Source organism: Papio anubis, chromosome 11 (assembly GCF_008728515.1).
Source record: "Papio anubis isolate 15944 chromosome 11, Panubis1.0, whole genome shotgun sequence".
NCBI lineage: Eukaryota > Metazoa > Chordata > Mammalia > Primates > Cercopithecidae > Papio > Papio anubis.
The window spans coordinates 124,763,698-124,782,122 of NC_044986.1; the positions used below are offsets into that span (position 1 = coordinate 124,763,698).

The window sequence follows — 18,425 nt, forward strand, 5'->3', positions numbered from 1 at the left end:
TGGAGACAGCTGCTTAAAGTTTTAAGGGACGTAGGCAAGGTGAAGGGAGATGCCAAAATAAGAGAAGGAGAAAGAAGGAAATCGTAGAATTTTAAATTGAGTGGAGAAAGGAATTTGATAAAATGCTGTCAGATATTCAATAAAAGACTGAACCAGAATGAAATGGCTGACACCAAAGTGACCTTTCCACGTCCCTTGTCCAACCTTCAGTAATAAGAACTTCTAAAAGCATTGCGTTTTTCTGAAACTCCATGTCAAAAGTGCATTTCCTGTTCTTTTCTTTCCAGATAAAGTAAGCATATTGTCAACCTTCCTCGCTCCCTTCAAGCACCTGAGTCCTGGCACCACAAACACGGAGGATGAAGACACCCTAAGTAAGCAGCTTCCTTTCCCCAAAGTGCACAAAGGCCCCTGTATTCTGTGTGCAGGGGTCCCCCGCTGTCCCCAAAACCTGAAATACCTGGGGTCATCTGGGAGGGTCTGTTTGTCTTACCTGGAGAGACAGTGTCTGCTCTCAGTCCCCTACAGAATCCCCATCTTCCCTGCAGTCCCACCTGCATCTGCAATCCTATCCTTACTTGGAATCCTTTTCATTTGAGGGTCTCACCAGACTCCTATCTCCACCTACAACCCTGTCTTCATCTGAAGTCCTGTATCGCCCACCGCAGGTCCTACGCCCTGCAGTCCCACCCTCACCTGGAATCTTACCCACACCTGCAGTCCCACCCTCACCTGCAGTCCCACCTCACCTGTGATCCCATCCTCACTTTCAGTGTCATCCTCACCTGGAATCTATCCTATCCTCACCTGTGCTCCCACCCTCACCTGGAAACTTAGTCTCACCAGCAGTCCCATCCTCACCTGCAGTCTCATCCCCACCTGTGGCATTTCCTGGTTGGATCTGTTTCCAGCCTGGTTGGTCCCATTCTCATCTTCAGTTCCATGGAGTCTCATCCTCACCAGGAATCCCTTCCTTACCAAAAGGGCAGGAAAGTGTCAGTAATGTCTGTGGGACTGAGAACCCCAGGGATTCCAAGAAATTAACCAGTTTTCTTGGACTATTCTCTCCTCTCCTTCCTTTGTTTTTTCATCAAACCAGAAAGAGCAATGGTCATGGTGTCTTAGAGCATGGTTTGTACAAGTATTTAACAAGGAAAGGGCTGGATGGGAGTCCCTCCTGTGCAAACAGTTCTGGCACATGAAATTGGAAAGGGGCCAAGGAGACTCCTCAGGATGGCACCAGGCTGGTTTAGGAAAGGGATCTGAGCAGCGTCTCGGGATCTTACTGTGGGGGTGAGGATCCAGGAGTGTGTGGCTGCAGGAGCTGGCCTCTATGTTCACAGCAAATTGTCAGGCATTTAACAAAGAGGACAAGACATTCCACACCATGTGAACAGCTCCTCAAATTTTAACACCACCTGGCAGATGGCTCCTTTTTCAACCAGGAAGAGGTCAGCACACTCCTGTTGTCGTGGGACGGGGAGGAGGTGAGGTGACCCTGGGATTGCTGGTCAGACCAACAAGAGGCAGTGGGAAGGGTCTGCAAGGGATGCCGTGCACTTTGCCATCAGCCTGGGAAACACAGCCCTTCCCAGACAGCATAATAATTAACCGTACTGGAAATGGAGGTTTTTCAGCAAAAGCAGCATCACAGTCTTTTAGTGTCAGGACCAGAGCGAAGGTCAATGCCCTCTCTTGGACCCCTTCTCTTCTAGATGTGGAAGGAGCAGGTTAGGAGGAGGGTGTGCTGGCACTAGAGAGGGCTCGGCCCAGACTCCGTGCTCCCTCCCCAGCACAGCTTGAGACTCAAGCCAAGCTTTGACACAGGTCGCTTCTGTTCTCTGGTGACCCAAACTGGAAAATTTCCAGATGAGTCCATTTATTGATCACTACTTCTGAAATCTGGGATAGAGAAAGTAAAAAGCACACACTAGGCATGTGCATGTGTGCATACACACGCCCCCCAGGGGTGCACACAAACACACACACTCCAAGAGCACACGAGCACACAGCCCCCAGGAGCACACACCCCCTACCCAAGCTGAGCCTGACATGTGGACCTGGAAACACCTGGGAAGGGGAACTTCACTGTTTCCTCCTCCTCCACACCTGGAGTTGCTGGGATCCTGGGTGGAGCTGGCCTCCCTCAGGAGAAAAAGAAATGAAGCTTCAGCAAGGGCCAGAGGACATCTGCGGTGCGGAGTGAATGTTTTCTACCTTACAGAGGTGCAGCAATCGCCTTTCTGTAGCAACCAGAGGCCAAGATCTGGAGAAATAAACCGCCTGGCCGCATGGGAAAATTATTGCTCTGCCCCTGAGATTCCTAAGAGAGGGACGTCCCCACCCCACGTAGGAGCTTCTCCTTCCCCCTGCCCCCCCGTAAGAACCCCCACAGCGGGCAATGAGAAGAGGAGACGGCCTGACGAGGCCAAGACTTTCTGGACTTTCCGGAAGCCTTTCAGGCTCTGTCCTGGCAGCCAAGCTGCCTTGGGCTATAAACATTACCTCTCAGAGCCTCCACGCTAATGGGTAGAAACTTAGAGGTAACAATAACTTTAAATCATTTATGGTAGTTAAAATGCTCTTGAAATGCTTGAGAAGTCTCATTTTCAATCAATCAACTAGTTGCTCCCCTTCGTGTAGATGCTGTTTATTTACTTTCTTTTCATAGATTGTTCAAAGACAAACCTGCAAATGAATCAGCCCTCCCTTCATAGCTCCCTGCGGCACCACCAGCTCGGCCTTTGCTCGGCCTTATCCATTTGTAATCCAGATGCACGGGAAGGTAGAAAAAGATGTGTGTGTGTGTGTGTGTTGTGATGTGTGTTCATGCATGTGGCATGTGTGGTGTGTGGGGAAGTGCACATGTGTGTGGGGTGTGTTCACATGCATATGTGTCATGTGTGTATGTGTGCATGTGTGTGCACAGGTGTGTGTGTATGCATGTGTGTGGTGTGTGAGTCTGTGCACGTGTGTGCATGTGTGTTGTGTGTGCATGTGGCATGTGTGCCGAGTGTCGTATGTGCACATGTGTGTGATGTGAGTCTGTGCATGTGTGTGGTGTGTGCACATGTGTATGCATGTGTGTGGTGTGTGAGTCTGTGCAGTGTGTGCATGTGTGTGGTGTGTGAGTCTGTGTACGTGTGTGCATGTGTGTGGTGTGTGCACGTGTGTGGCATGTGTGTGCATGTGTGTGGTGTGTGTACGTGTGTGCATGTGTGTGGTATGTGTCTGTGCATGTGTGCATGTGTGTTGTGTGTGCATGCATGTGGCATGTGTGCAGTGTGGTATGTGCACATGTGTGTGATGTGTGAGTCTGTGCATGTGTGTGCATGTGTCTGGTGTGTATACGTGTGTGTGCAAGTGTGTGGCATGTGAGTCTGTGCAGGTGTGTGCATGTGTGTGGTGTGTGTGTGCACGTGTGTGCATGTGTGTGATGTGTCTGTGCAGGTGTGTGCATGTATGTGCTGTGTGCATGCATGTGGCATGTGTGCCGAGTGTGGTATGTGCGTATGTGTGTGGCATGTATGTGCATGTGTGTGGTGTGTGTACGTGTGTGTGCATGTGTGTGGCATGTGAGTATGTGCATGTGTGTGGTGTGTGTACGTGTGTGTGCATGTGTGTGGTGTGACTCTGTGCACGTGTGTACATGTGTGTGGTGTGTGCATACATGTGGCATGTGTGCCGAGTGTGGTATGTGCACATGTGTGTGGTGTGTGAGTCTCTGCACGTGTGTGCATATGTGTGATGTGTGTCTGTGCACGTGTGTGCATGTGTGTAGTGTGTGTCTGTGCACATGTGCACAGGTGTGTGGTGTGTGAGTCTGTGCACGTCAGTGCACGCACATATGTCAGGAGCGAGGGTGGGTGGTAGGAGCACACACGACCTTGCCCTGCCTCCTCCCGTCTCCCGTGTTTCACGCCCTGTGAGTCTATGTGTCTGTGGGCTCCGACACGAGGGCCGCTCCCATCCCACCTGGCATGTATTCCACCTTTGGGGAATCCCATGTGCTTCCCTGTGGATGCTGGGTGCCCACAACCTCACAGGATCATGGCTTTTGTCTGGGGCCGAGCGCCCCTCATCTAAGGGTGCGGAGCGGGGGACAGGCTCGCAGGGCACACACCACGCCATGTACCTGCGGGAAGTGGGCCTGGGAGCCGCACCTGGAAGCCCATCACCCATACGCTGGTCTTGGCTGAGTGGACTGAACAACTCCACGTTTGTAAGGCGTGTCTGCCTGGGGCAGTTAACTCTGAGGAGCTTTCTCTTCCAACGCTGAGCAGTCATGAGTTCCTGCCATCTGGTCACTGTCAACTCTCTGCTGACCACTGCGCAGAGGGTGGGATCCAACCCAGTTCTGACCAGGTGAGCCCAAGGCTGCCCGGCACAAAGACGGCCCTGGGCCCTGGAGCTGTGCCAGAAAGAGGTCTCCCGACAGGCGCACCTGCTCCTTCCTGAGTCCCACACACCACAGGCCCAGCCCCGTGGGGTCCTGCGTGATGAGTCTTTGAAGGAGGCCCTTCTGCAGCTGCCCAGCCTGCCAGTGTCCACTCCGCAAATGCCAGGAGCCACTGGCTCCCACCCCCGGCCCCAGCCTGCCTCCTGCCGCTTACAGAACTTCTGCTGTGCCCTGGAGAACCCAGGCACCTGCCTTCCAGTCCCTCAGCGGGGCTTCATGGAGGGAAAAGAGCTGCTCGGCCGCAGAATAACCTTCACCAGGAACAACATTATCTCTTCCAATGTAGCGTGGCGCGCCGCCTGGCTGGCTCCCAGGAGCCCGTCTGACCCGCAGACACGCAGCGTCATTATTAGTGATGCGGGCGGTCCCAGTGACGCCGCACAGGGGAAGCCGGGCGTGCAAACGGCCCAGCAGAGGACGGACAGCGGGAGCCAGAGGAGAGGACGCCTGAGCTCTGGAGTAAGCGCAGCCCTGCACTCCGCGGACGGGGGGCGGACGGAGGGCAGACCCACCAGGCCCGGCCCCACCCGCACCTGCTCTCCGCCTATGAAGAGCAGCAGCCTAGGCCATCCGGCTTTGCACGGCCAGAACAGCTTTCACTTGGAAAGCAAAAGTTTCACCACAGTCATGACAATATAAAACGTTGGGCTTTCTCCGCCAAATGCTGTCCTTTAACGCATGAAAACTTTAAACTTAGCACATTTCCGGACACTGTATCAAACAAGGTCATTGGCGTTTGAGGCTCAGGAGAACGCCCGTGAGAGAAGTGGATGGAAATCATTTCATTTTGCATTTTCCCATGCAGATGCCTCCCTGAGTTTTCAAATTGCTCATCATCATCCTATTACTGTGGTTTGTGGTATTTATCTAATAGTTCCAAATTATTTGCCTGCTTTTATCTAATTTCTACAGCGGAAGGATATGTGCAGCTCTCTGAAAACCTGGTGCCTCACAAAGACCTCAGAGAAGCCACAGTTCACAGATGCCTCATTCTAGGAGGTCTCCAGAATGAGGTTCTTGGCTGGGGTGCAGAGGCCGCAGGACATGCCAGGGTGTGGGCGGCCGGGATGCCACCCACGGAGTCTCACTGGGAGCGGGTTTCATTAGGGAAGGTGCGTGGAGTCCACATCAGGAATTTTCCAGGGAGAAGAAGTGTGGTGTGAGCCCCATTGAGGGCAAGAGGGCAGGGAAGCTGCGCTGTCCCCCCAGGGCCACCATGCCATCCTGCTTTCTGCCTAGCTCGCTGCCATTTCCCACCGGACTGATGTAGGTGTGCACACAAATGCACACACACACACACAAAGTATACATAATGCACACACACATGCATACACACAGTCACACTTACATGTACACATGCACAATTACAGATACACTCACAGGCACATGCTCAGGCACACACTCGTACACACACTGGTTACGTTACACACTCAGGCGCTGTTTACCAGCTGGAGCCCTCCAGGGGTTGATAAGAATCTGTTTCCAGTCTGAGTGAGTGACTCTGAGGCGCCTTATCCAACGAGGTGCGTGCGTGCGTGTGTGTGTGTGTGTGTGTGTGTGTGTGTGTGTGTGTGTCAGAGATAGAGACAGACACAGCGAGACAAAGACAGGGAGAGACACGGAGACAGACAGTGATATTCTTCTCTTCTGTTCTTCTCAGAATGCTTTGGCTAGTTGGGATCTGTTTTGATTCCATGTGAACTTTAGGATTGCTTTTTCTAATTCTGTGAAAAATAACTGTGGCCATTTGACAGGGGGATGGCGTTGAGTCTACTAGTGTTTGGGGCAATATGGACATTTTAGCAATATTGATTCTTCCAATCCATGAGCATGGGATGGCTTTCCATTTGTTTGTGTCTACCATTTCTTTTATCAGTGTTTTGTAGCTCTCCTTGTAGATATCTTTCATCTCCTTGGTTACATGCTAAACCTTTCTAAGAATCCTGATGTGCAGCTGACATAGCAAGTGGTTCCCCGTCTGCCCTGGTGTAAGCACATGAGTTTCTTGCAGTCCTACACCCAGCTCTAATATACTATGAGTATGCAATTATGACTGGCTAGAATAATTATTTGGGATAATAAATTTCGGAGTGGACTAAAGGAATCACCAACTCTTATATTCTATTTTGAATTGTCCATTTGAATTGTTCCAAATGCAAATAATGCATTTTCAGAATCACATCATTTTTATAATGCAGGCCCCTCAAATCCCTTGATCCCAAATCCCCACCACCCTGGGAGGTGGGCCCCACACCTCCCTCTTCATGCTTCCTCGTGCTGTACATGGCTTACAGTGTCTTTTGCGGTCATGATTAATGTGTTCTGAGGGCCTGCAACATTTGGTAGGTCATGCCAAAACTTTTTTAAAATTTAATTTCATTTTATTTTAGGCTTAGGGATACCTGTGCATGGGTGGCACACCCTAAGTGGGTGCTACCCCATCTGCAAGTACACCGGGCCCGCGGGTGCTACCGGGTCCCCGCAAGGGCTACCTGTCCCATGCAGAGGCACTGGCCCCTGCAGTACACCACTGCCCCGTGGGTGGCGGCCTCAGTCTCATGCGTATACCGGGTCTGGGTGGCAGGCTCGGCCCCTGCGGGTATATTGGCCCCATGCTGGAGGGACTGGCCCTGGGTATACCGCCCCGGTGGTGTCACCCCAGTGGGTATATACTGTCCTTGGGTATACCGCACCCCAGTGGGGACTGGGCTGCTAGTGTACCCATTACCCAAATAGTGAACCTTGTACTGATAGCTTATTTGTCAAACCTTACCCATCTCCTGTTCTCCCGACTTCTCAAGTCCTCAGTATCTGCTGTTTCCATCTTTATGTCCATGTGTACCCATGGTTTAGTTCCCACTCATAAGTGAGAACGTGCAGTATTTGCTTTTCTGTTTCTGAGTTAGTTCATTTAGGATAATGGCCTCCAGCTCCATTCATAATGCCGCAAAGGACATAATTTTACTCTTTTTTATGGATACATAGTATTCCATGGTGTATATGTACTACATTTTCTTTATCCATCCACTGTTGATGGACATTTAGGTTGGTTCCATGTCTTTGCTATTGTCAATAGTGCTGAGGTGAACATACACACACAGGTGTCTTTTTTATGTAACGATTTTCTTTTCCTTTGGGTAGATGCCCAGCTGTACAATTGCTGGGTCAAATGGTGGTTCTATTCTTAGTTCCTTGAGAAATCGCTATACTGTTTTCCATAGAAGTTGAATTAGTTTACATTTCCACCAACAATGCATAAGCAATCCCTTTTCTCTGCATCCACACAAACATGTTGCTTTTTTTTTTTTTTTAACTTTTTAATAATAGCCATTCTGACTGGGGTACGATGATATCTCAGTGTGATTTTAATTTGCATTTCCCCTAGGATGTTGAGCATTTTATCATATGTTTGTTAGTTGCTTATATTTTTTCTTTTGAGAAATGGTCTCTTCATGCCCTTTGCCCAATTTTTCGTGGAGTTGTTTGGTTTTTTCTCACTAAGTTATTTGAATTCCATCTAGATTCTGGATATTAGTACTTTGTCAGAGGCATAATTTGCAAATATTTTATCCCATTTTGTAGGTTGTCTGTTTCCTTTTTTGTTTTTTTTTTTCTTTTGTTTTGTTTTGCTGTGCAGAAGCTTGTTAGTTTAATTAGGTCCACTTTGTCTATTTCTTGGTTTGTGCATTTCCTTTTGGGGCCTTCATCATAAATCTTTTGCCAGGTCAATGTCCAGAAGTTTTTCCTAGGTTTTCTTCTAACTTTTATAGTTTCAGGTCCTATGTTTAAGTCTTTAAACCATCCTTGAATTAATTTTTGTGTGTGATGAGAGATAGGGGTCCAGTTTCATTCTTCTGCGTATGGATAGCCAATTTCCCAGCACCATTTATTAACTAGGATGTCCTTTCCCCATTGTTAATTTTTGTAAGCTCTGTTGAGGATCAGATGGCTGGAGATGAGCCACTTTATTTCCAGGTTCTCTACTCTGTTCCACGGGTCTATGTGTCTATCTTTGTACCAATACCATCCTGTTATTACTATAGACTTGTAGTATAATTTAAAGTCTGGCAATGTGATGCATCTGGATTGGTTCTTTTTCTTGGGACTGCTTTAGCTATTCAGGGTCTGTTTTGGTTTTATATGAACTTTAGGATTGTTTTTTCTAATTCTGTGAAAAATAATGTTGGAATTTGACAGAGACTGCATTGAATCTGCCTATTGCTTTGGGTAATATAGACATTTTATCAATATTAATTCTTCCAATCCATGAGCATAGGATGGTTTTCCATTTTTTTGTGTCTTTTACAATTTCTTTCATCAGTATTTTGTAGCTCTCCTTGTAGCTGTCTTCCACCTCCTTGGTTAAATTTATTCCTAGGTATTTTATTGTGTGTGTGTGACTATTGTAAATGGTATTGAGTTCTTGATTTGGTTCTCAGCTTAAACATTATTGATGTATAGAAATGCTACTAATTTTTGTACATTGATTTTGTATCCTGAAACTTTACTGAAGTCATTTATCAAATCGAGGAGTCTTTTAGAGGAGTCTTTAGGGTTTTCCAGGTATACATAACATACATGTATGTCATCAGGGAACAGAGATAGCTTCACTTCCTGTTTTCCATTTGGATGTCTTTTATTTCTTTCTCTTGCCCAATTGCTCTGGTTATGACTTCTAGTACTATTTTAAGTAGAAGTGGTGAGAGTGGACATCATCTTGTTCCAGTCCTTAGGGAAATGCTTTCAACTTTTCCCCATTAAGTGTGACATTGGCTGTGGGTTTGTCATAGATGGCTCTTATTATTTTGAGGTATGTGTCTACAATGCCTAGTTTGTTGACAGTTTTTATCATAAAGGGATGTTGGATTTTATCGAATGCCTTTTATAGATCTATTGAGATGACCATATGGTTTTTGTTTTTAGTTCCATTTGTGTGGTAAATCACATTTATTGATTTGTTGTAGAGGTGGATTCATCCTTGCATTTCTGGAATAAAACCCACTTGCTCATGATGAATCATCTTTTTGATGTGTTGCTGAAATCACGCATTCAGAGTGTCTGCAACATTTGACAGATCATGCTAAAACTGTTACACGCAGCATCTCCATTGATCTAACAAGGCCCGTGTAGTAGGTTCCATTTGTGAACTGTGTGATGGGTCAGGTCACACTGCCAGCACCCAGCCTCTGGAATCCACCTCTGTGCCCCAGAGACAAGTCCATTCACCAATCTGTGCACCGAGCTTTGGAGACAGCTTCCCTAGAGAAGACAGGGACAAAATGCAAAAAGTGAGAGCCAGGGAAAAGCTCAGTGTGCCTGCTCTGAGGATCAGAGACAGAGGGGATGACTCAGGAGGGGCATGGCCATGCCTAGCCTCTCGGAGCAAGGGCAGAGCTGCCCATCGGTGGGCTAATCAGGCTTCATGAGCCTAAGTAAGGCTGACTTTTTTTAATATATTTTATTGTGGGTTTTATTGTGTATATTTCAGGTGTACATCATGATGTTTTGTTACACTTACACTTGGTGAAGTAGTTACCACAGTCAAGTAAATGAACACTGGCACCTTCCACTGCCTTTTGTGTAGGTAACAGCCGCTATCATCTTCCCTGCTGGCCTTTGGGAACACCCAGACTCGGAGCACACAGACAAAGAGTGAGGGGTTTGGGACACAACCAGGGGGTAACTTCCACAAGCAGCATGAAGAGGGGAGGCAGACAGTCCCCCAGCTCCCCTCACCCCCAGGGTATAGCCTGTTAAGTAGAGACCCTGGTGAGTGCAGGAATTGGGCTCTGAGACTCACCAAGCAGGTGCATCAACAACAGCTTTCCATCAACAGCTTTCTACGTAGAGCCTGGTGTTTTCCTGGTCTCCTGATGCTTTATCTCTAGGTTTTTATATATGACGACTGAGTGTGAGAAACCTGTTGATTATATGGAGGAAAAAAATGAGAATAATTTCCTGGGTCAGGCAGGAAAGTGTAACACGTTTAATACCAACGTTAATTTGTAAAGTCAGCGTTAAAGCCGCGAGTGGTTCACACGAAGTTGCTACAGCAAGAGGCCAGCAGGGCAGCACCTGGGCCTGAGCTCCTCCATCCGCCGACAGCCTCAGAGCCCAGAGCGCCACTCCCCAAGGGTCAGCTCCCACCCTCACCGAGCCCAGCCCCACGACTGCCACAGGACCACACGGTGAGCTCCGCTCCCACCCTCACCCAGCCCAGCCCCACGACTGCCACAGGGTCACAGTGTCAGGCTCGTCCCACTTGGATCCAAGGGACAAAAAGGCAAAGCCTGTTTTTCCCTTCGTATGCCTCAGGCACCTGCACTGTTACCTGACCCAGTAGGTTCTGGAAGGTTTTGTGAGAACGAACTCTTGCCTTGCCAACCAGGGACAGAGGGGAGGCTTTGTTGTGTGTGGAAAAGCTCATGCTGCTCTCGGCCCTTCTGAGGGAGCAAAACTCCCTCAAAAACTCTCAAGGCGGGAGATGCGACCCCCGCCACAGCTCGTGACTTGCAGACGTGAGGCCCTGGAAAGCCTTCTTCCAGGTGCCCTGGAATTCCTGTAAAGTGCACGGAGAAGCTCAGGGAAAAAGATGAGCAGAGAGAGAACCGGGACCCGGAGGGAGAGAAGCAAGGTGGGCGAGACGCGGTGAGAGGGGGGTGAGAAGTGTCTGCCCCGCCATTTCCCTGCTGTGTTTTCAAAATGCATCCAATGTTCCCCCACGGCCGACTCTCGCTCAGCCCATTAGATGTGCTGCCTCCATTCATCCCTGTAAGAACCTTATAAGGCAAATCTTTTTTAAATTTTCATTTTCTGTCTTAAAAAATCAGTTGGCCAGACTGAGTGACTTGTCCAGGGTCACACAGCCGTGAACAATGGAGCAGAGCCCAGGGTGGCGCCCGCTGCACCCCCATTCCCCACAGCTCCATGCAGAGGCCACCACTGGACTGTGGCCTCTGTGCTAGGCCCCCACATCAGGGAAATGGGAATCGGGGCCTGTGCAGAGGAGTCCGAACCCTAATCGGGTGATATCACCCCCAGAGGGCCCAGCTGGTGTGTCCAGGACAGGCCCCTGAAGTATGCTGTTATTATTAATTATTGATATCATGAAAGAGGCCCTCATACCATGATCTGACATTCATGGTTTATGCCATGGAAAACTTTAATTCTGAGAGTCATAGGACATTGAATCAGAAAGAGGCGTTCAGTGCAGCTAGAGGCAAAGCGTTGCTCCGTGAGTTCCAATCCAAGATCCAGCAAAGGTCATACTGTAATCACACTGGCCGTCTCGTCCATCTCCACCTTGCGAGAAATCAATAAGAAATTACAGAGTACCAAGCAAATTTACATGCAGTCTGGTATGGGGTTGGGGAGTTGACCGTGTTGGGTTTTTTGCTCCATCTTTAAGTTCAATTTGGAAAATCACATGGTTAATCTCATCTGCTAACCCTTGGCCTGAAACACACTAAACAGTAGAGTTCAGTGCTATATGTATACCCAAAGTGCATAATGACTAGCAAAAGCATTTGCACTCAGTACTTTCTCCTCAGAAGGTAACTGTTTCTACTGCCATCAACTGTAAATGAACGTTGTGCACCTATACTGATCAAGCTCTCAGATCCACATTTTGAACAAAATTACCTCCCCAAACCTAATACTTTTTAGACACAATTGCCAGAGAAAACAACAGAGCCACCTCACAATTCAGGAAATTCAAATGAGAAATAGAGATTTTAGCAAACAGAGAGCACTTTTAAAGCAGAGCCGAGAGCCTTCTGCAGGAGCACCCAGATGGTAATGATAGTTGAGGCCAAGAGACGGATGGTTCCACCCCAAGCTGAATGGGCAGGCAGCGTGCAACCTGACAAGAACATTCTCCAGTGTCAGGATACCTCGCAAAGCTGCCCGATTTTCAAAGGCATCTTTTGTGCTTGCGAAATGTATGTTTTTATTATTCTCCAACAATGATGTCATAAGCTGAGGGGCAGGGAACGTGGGGCTGGGCCAGCTAGGTCTCATTGCTGCTTGGCTTTCGGGCCACATGGCCAGCAAGTCCACGTGTCAACATCCAGCCACACTCAACCTCTATTTCTAAGCTGTGGGTTAGCTGTAAAAATTGCCTCAAGTTTCCACTTGCTTAATGGAAAAAACTCATCCACACCCAGCAGAAGAGCCTCTCTCCACGGACGAAGCCGGTGAGTGAGGGGAAGCCTGTGTGTTCTTACCTGGCACAGCTCACCATTCGGTCACACGTGGGGCAGCCTGTGGGTTCAGCTTCCTCTTCCTCTTCCGGAGAGCCCAGAAAAGGGTTTTACTGTACAGAGGCCAAGACAATGATGGAAGTAATCAGTTTCCATAAAATCACCTTTATAGCAACAACACAGATGAGAGTGATCCAATGCCTGGGACTGAACTGCACCTCGACCAGCTAACAAACTCTGCAACCTCAGTAAAGGAACTTCCTCACTGAGAAAATCGGACATTAATACATTCCCCAGGGATGACGGGGGCAATGAGAAACAACAAAGTCTGGTTCTGCAGGAGTCAGGCCTCAGGGAGGGGCAATGGCGCAGCTCACTACCGTAATTTTGTATTTTGTGGTAAACCTGCATGGAGCCTTCCAGAAGCACATTCACCAGTGAGGGCAGTATGGACCCAGCAGGTTGTGGGGTCATCCATGGCTGAGATTCCCTAATGGAACAGCTTTGCCAGAAAACAGTGGTCCAGGATGGTCAGTCTGGAAAAATGAAATCATCATCAAATGCATCCATCACCCTGGCTGCCAAATGATGATTTTGCTAAATTGACTTCAGAACATTTTCTGCAAAAGAAATAAAGCACCGCAGTCACACGTGAAGTCACCCCCAGCCCCTCATTGCACTGCCCTCCTGCACTCCCCAGGGGAGACCGGACTGGATCTTTATTACCCACACATCAGCAGCTTTGTCACAGATGGATGACTGCCTGAAGAATATAGAACGTTGGTGTTCTTATAATAGTAATATCCTACCCTATGGGCTATTTTGCAAGTCAGTTTTACTGTCTGGCATCCTATTTCTTGAGATTCATCTACGTGGAAGCATACAGACATAGTCCATTAGACGCAACTGCTATACAGTATTCTATATATTCTGTAGTGTGATTATATCACTGATTACTCATCATTCCTCTAACCATAGAAACTTGGGCATTTTCAAAGTTTTCAGTTCTGTGAAAGCATGCTGCAGTGCACACCTTTGTTCAGCTCTGCCTCTGTGTATAAAGGTTTCTGTAGGACGCATCTCCAACGGCAGAATTGCTGAGTAAGGCGTGTGTTTCTTTATTCTTGCCCGACGCTCCCAAAATGCATTCCAAAGGAGCTGTGCTTGTGCTCCTGACCACCGACCCCTGGTACCTACCCTGAAAACACTGGGACATTACAGGTCTTTTTAAAGTGCTTGCCTGTCTCATGAAGGTGGTAAGACTCCCAGGGGCAGAAACCAAGCGAGTGGCCTGGGTTCCTGCCAGAGGCCAGCTTTTGACCCATCTTGGCTATCGTCATGCCTCCCTCCCTACCTTTGATTTAAAGTGAGAGAGGACTGACTCTTCCTTTCACTAAACACTAAGGGGTCACTGCATGGTTATTAAGTGGCCTAATTTCAATATTGGGGCTTCTCAGGGAGGCCCAAGCAGAGGGAGAGATGAGGGAAGAGCCAGCTGGTGGAGCGGTCGGAACACACACAACACTTACTAAGTTTACCATCTTAAATGGGTGTGGTTCATGACACCCCAGGACAACCACCATAGTAACATCAAAGATCACACAGCAGAGGGCACCATAACAGATACAATAACGGGAAACTTTGAAATATTTTGAGAATTACCGAAATGTGGCCGGGTGCAGTGACTCTCATCCATAATCTCAGCACTTTGGGAGATGAAGGCGGGCGGATCACCCGAGGTCGGGAGTTCGAGACCAGCCTAGCTAACATGGTGAAACCCCATCTCTACAAAAATACAAAAATTAGCCAGACGTGGTGGTGCATGCCTGTAATCCCAGCTACTCAGAAGGCTGAGGCAGAAGAACCGCTTGAATCTGGGAGGCAGAGGTTGCAGTGGGCAGAGATCATGCCACTGCACTCCAACCTGGGCAACAGAGTGAGATTCCATCTCAAAAAAAAAAAAAATGACCAAAATGTGACACAGAGGCATAAAGTGAGTGCATGGCATGGGATAATGGTGCTGATAGAGTTGCTCAACTCAGGGTTGCCACAAACCTCGGATTAGTGAATAACACGATACCTGGGAAGCCAAACAAGGAGGGGGTGCCTGTACTTTAAGTCATCTCTGGATGTCGCATACTACCTAATACAATGTAAATGCCATGCAAATCGTTGTTATACTGTATTGTTTAGAGAATGATAACAAGAAAAAAGTCTGTACACATTCCGTAGTGATTCATCCATTTTCTCCCGAATACTTTCTCTCCACAGTTAGTTGAATCCATAGATGGGGAACTCAGGAATACAGAGGACTGACCCTATTACGGAATAGGTGTGCCCCTCCTCCGTGGAGAAAGACCGGGACTCACCCCAAGGCCGCCCTGCCTCACCTGGGCGGGCTCCTATCCTTCCCTCCAGGGAGGTCTCAGGAGAAGCCACCTGTCTCACCTCTGGCTGTGAATGAGGAAGTAGAGTTTGGGGGCTGGACACCCTGCCCCTCAGTATTGGGGGGACACTGGTCACCGGGCCTGGAGGTCCCTGTAGCAAGTCGGAAGGGGGATACTAGACCACACCACCCCAGGAAAGGCCTCTCTGACCTTTGACATTGCTCAAAACTTGTCCAAAGTCGGGGGCGCTTGTCTGTTTGGGGTACACAGCCGCACTTAGAGCAGGAGCCAGCCCGGAGGAGGACAGCTCCCAGCCACAGACCCTCAGCAAGGGACCAGGGACGCTGCTTCCCCTCATGGGCCATAGGCCCCCCAGGGGCTCCCTCCCTCCAGTGGCCACAGTCATTTCTCAGACCTGGCCTGGGGACAAGGGACTCGGACCCTAGGGGAGTGCCTGCTGTTCCCATCGACCTGCCGGCGCTCGCCCAGGGTCCTGACTGGTCTGTTCTCCCCTCCAGGTACCAGCAGCGCGGAGGTGAAGGAGAACCGCAACGTGGGCAACCTGGCCGCGCGGCCACCGCCCCTGGGGGACCGGGCCCGGGGCGGTGCCCCCGGTGCGAAGAGGAAGCGGCCGCTGGAGGAGGGGAATGGAGGACACTTGTGCAAACTGCAGCTGGTCTGGAAGAAGCTGTCGTGGTCGGTGGCGCCCAAGAACGCGCTGGTGCAGCTGCACGAGCTGAGGCCGGGCCTGCAGTACCGGACAGTGTCGCAGACGGGCCCGGTGCACGCCCCGGTCTTCGCGGTAGCAGTGGAGGTGAACGGGCTCACGTTCGAGGGCACGGGCCCCACCAAGAAGAAGGCCAAGATGCGCGCGGCCGAGCTGGCGCTCAGGTCCTTCGTGCAGTTCCCCAACGCCTGCCAGGCGCATCTGGCCATGGGCGGCGGCCCGGGCCCTGGCACGGACTTCACCTCTGACCAGGCGGATTTCCCCGACACGCTCTTCCAGGAGTTCGAGCCCCCGGCGCCACGCCCCGGTCTCTCGGGAGGCCGCCCCGGGGACGCCGCGCTTCTGTCCGCGGCCTACGGGCGACGGCGGCTGCTGTGCCGCGCGCTGGACCTGGTGGGCCCGACCCCCGCGACCCCCGCGGCCCCTGGGGAGCGCAATCCCGTGGTGCTGCTGAACCGCCTGCGCGCTGGGCTGCGCTACGTGTGTCTGGCGGAACCGGCTGAGCGGCGGGCGCGGAGCTTCGTGATGGCCGTGAGCGTGGATGGCAGGACGTTCGAGGGCTCCGGGCGCAGCAAGAAGCTGGCCCGGGGTCAGGCCGCGCAGGCCGCGCTGCAGGCGCTTTTCGACATCCAGATGCCCGGCCACGCACCCGGCAGGGCCAGGAGGACGCCAATGCCGCAGGTGAGGGGCGCGGGGGGCGCGGGGGGCGCGGGAGGACCCCGACACTTCCCTGTGGGGATTGGCGTCCGGGCTTCTCGGGGAAGGAGCGGCCGCGTGGAGCGGGAGGGGAAAGAATGTCCCCCCGGGCTGGCGAGGTGACCGGAGAGCAGGTGCTGCCGGCGGTTTTAAGGGTGACCATGCGGCTGCCCGGGAGGAGACGGCGAGGCCGGTGGGGAGCTGCCGGGGTGCCTCTGTCTGCAGGGGGAGGGCCGGTTCCCCCGTGCCAGGCCTCGTGGGTGGCTGGGTCTCCACGCGTGGGGTCGGATGGTCGTGCCGGGTACAATTGGGGTCAAGTTTCCACCAGGGAGGCGCCCTGTGCCTGGGTGCAGCCGGGGAGGCCGCCCATCCCGCAGGATCCAGACGAGGTCCCTGGTCCAAGAGAGAACCGCGCTGGGAGGCTGAGGAGGCCCGAGCGAGGGTAGGGAGCTGGGCCTCACTCTGCCCGGCAGGACCCCTCTGGTTCCTTCCTGCGCGGCTGTGGGTCCGCCTTCTAACCTGTGTTTACCTTCACTCACATGTTCTCAGCTCTGTCTGGGTGTTACCGGTTGAAGGTGTCCAGGTTCTTGGCTCCTTGAACAAAGAATTGAACAAAACCCACAAAGCAAGGAAAGAAAGAAGTACCAAAAGCAGAGATTTATGGAAAAAGAAAGCGCATTCCACATGGTGGGAGCGCCTGCGCACAGGGGACCCAGAGCGCCTTACAGAAGTTTCTGGGGTTTAAATACCCTCTAGAGGTTTCCATTGGTTATTCGGCCTAGGCCCTGTGTAAATGGTGAGGACATTTCCTGTCATCGCTGAAGTATTTCCATTTGATTCAGCTCTAGAAAGTCAGTGTCAACCGGCCTTATGTTCGGGCCTCCAGACCCTATTCTGCTGCCTCATATCTGTCAGAAACTATTCTGATACCATTTTAAAACAATCTTATCCTGCCAAGTCTTGCAATGGCTGATTTATGCAAATTATCTTTTCTCTTATCATGTTCAGAATTATTTGTGGGCATCACTAATGTAGCAGATATAGAAAATTATCTTTATTCATTTTGGCATCAATCAAGGAAAGAAACATTTCACATAGTTAAAAAGCACTTAGCCCAGTGCGGGACTCGTCGTAAGTATGCAGTAATTGTAAGTTATGGCCGTGATCGCTACTATCGTTACATCCCAACACCTAGGACAGAATCTGTTATTTTGCCTGGGGAGATCATAAATCTCTTCATGAATGCAGGTCCCACTCGAACCCCAGACGCCGCTCAGGGAGACTGCAGGGTGACACAGACCACGTGCGTCGTGACAGAGCCCTCATCTTGAATTGTGACTGGGTTTGAGTGCTCACTATTCACTTGTCAACCAATGCTTGTTGAACTCTTGGCCGGCATGGGGTAGGGCACACCCCGGCCATCTGCCTCTCGGGAAGCCATTCATTCATTTTCAAGTACTTGTGGAACATCCGGTGGTCATTTTAAGGAGTGGGTTAGAGGGATTTAGATCGCAATCTTTGTCAGTCTTGCTGTCCAAACTCATCCTCAAATAAAAACACAACATAAGTAAAAACAAGGTGGTGGACAGCAAGAAGGGCTTCCACATAAGTCCCTGGGCACTTCCTCACAAGGGTGCTGGGGCCTGGCTTGTCTTTTCTTATGCCTCCTTCTTATTTACTCCCCTCTCTCTTCCTTTTTCGCCCTGTTTCTGCACTGTCTGTAGCTTAAACTTGCCAGCCAGTGACCGTCCTGGAAGCCACTTCACCCCTGCAGCCTGGAGGAGGGGGGAAGGGTGGAGGGGGTTGGGGGGCACTGGGAGAGAGCCCTCCTAACGCTGCCCACGACCTTGGGTGCAACCTTGGCAGGCTCAGGTCTCCTGCCACCTTCTCTGAGAAGCCCCAGCACCCACGATCTGGGGCGTGTCCCCCGTTGCTGGGATACTTTGCTCACCCAG

At 50.5% G+C, this 18,425-nt stretch overlaps 1 protein-coding gene across 1 annotated transcript in view; it reads left to right on the forward strand.

The window, feature by feature from the left end:
- The window catches only part of ADARB2 (adenosine deaminase RNA specific B2 (inactive)), a 672,719-nt gene that overhangs the window by 347,220 nt on the left and 307,074 nt on the right, over positions 1-18,425 (forward strand). Inside the window, exons 2-3 of the mRNA XM_017962507.3 lie at positions 288-374; positions 15,566-16,455. Coding sequence (XP_017817996.2) covers positions 288-374; positions 15,566-16,455 — 977 coding nt within the window. The remainder of the gene's footprint in view (positions 1-287; positions 375-15,565; positions 16,456-18,425) is intronic.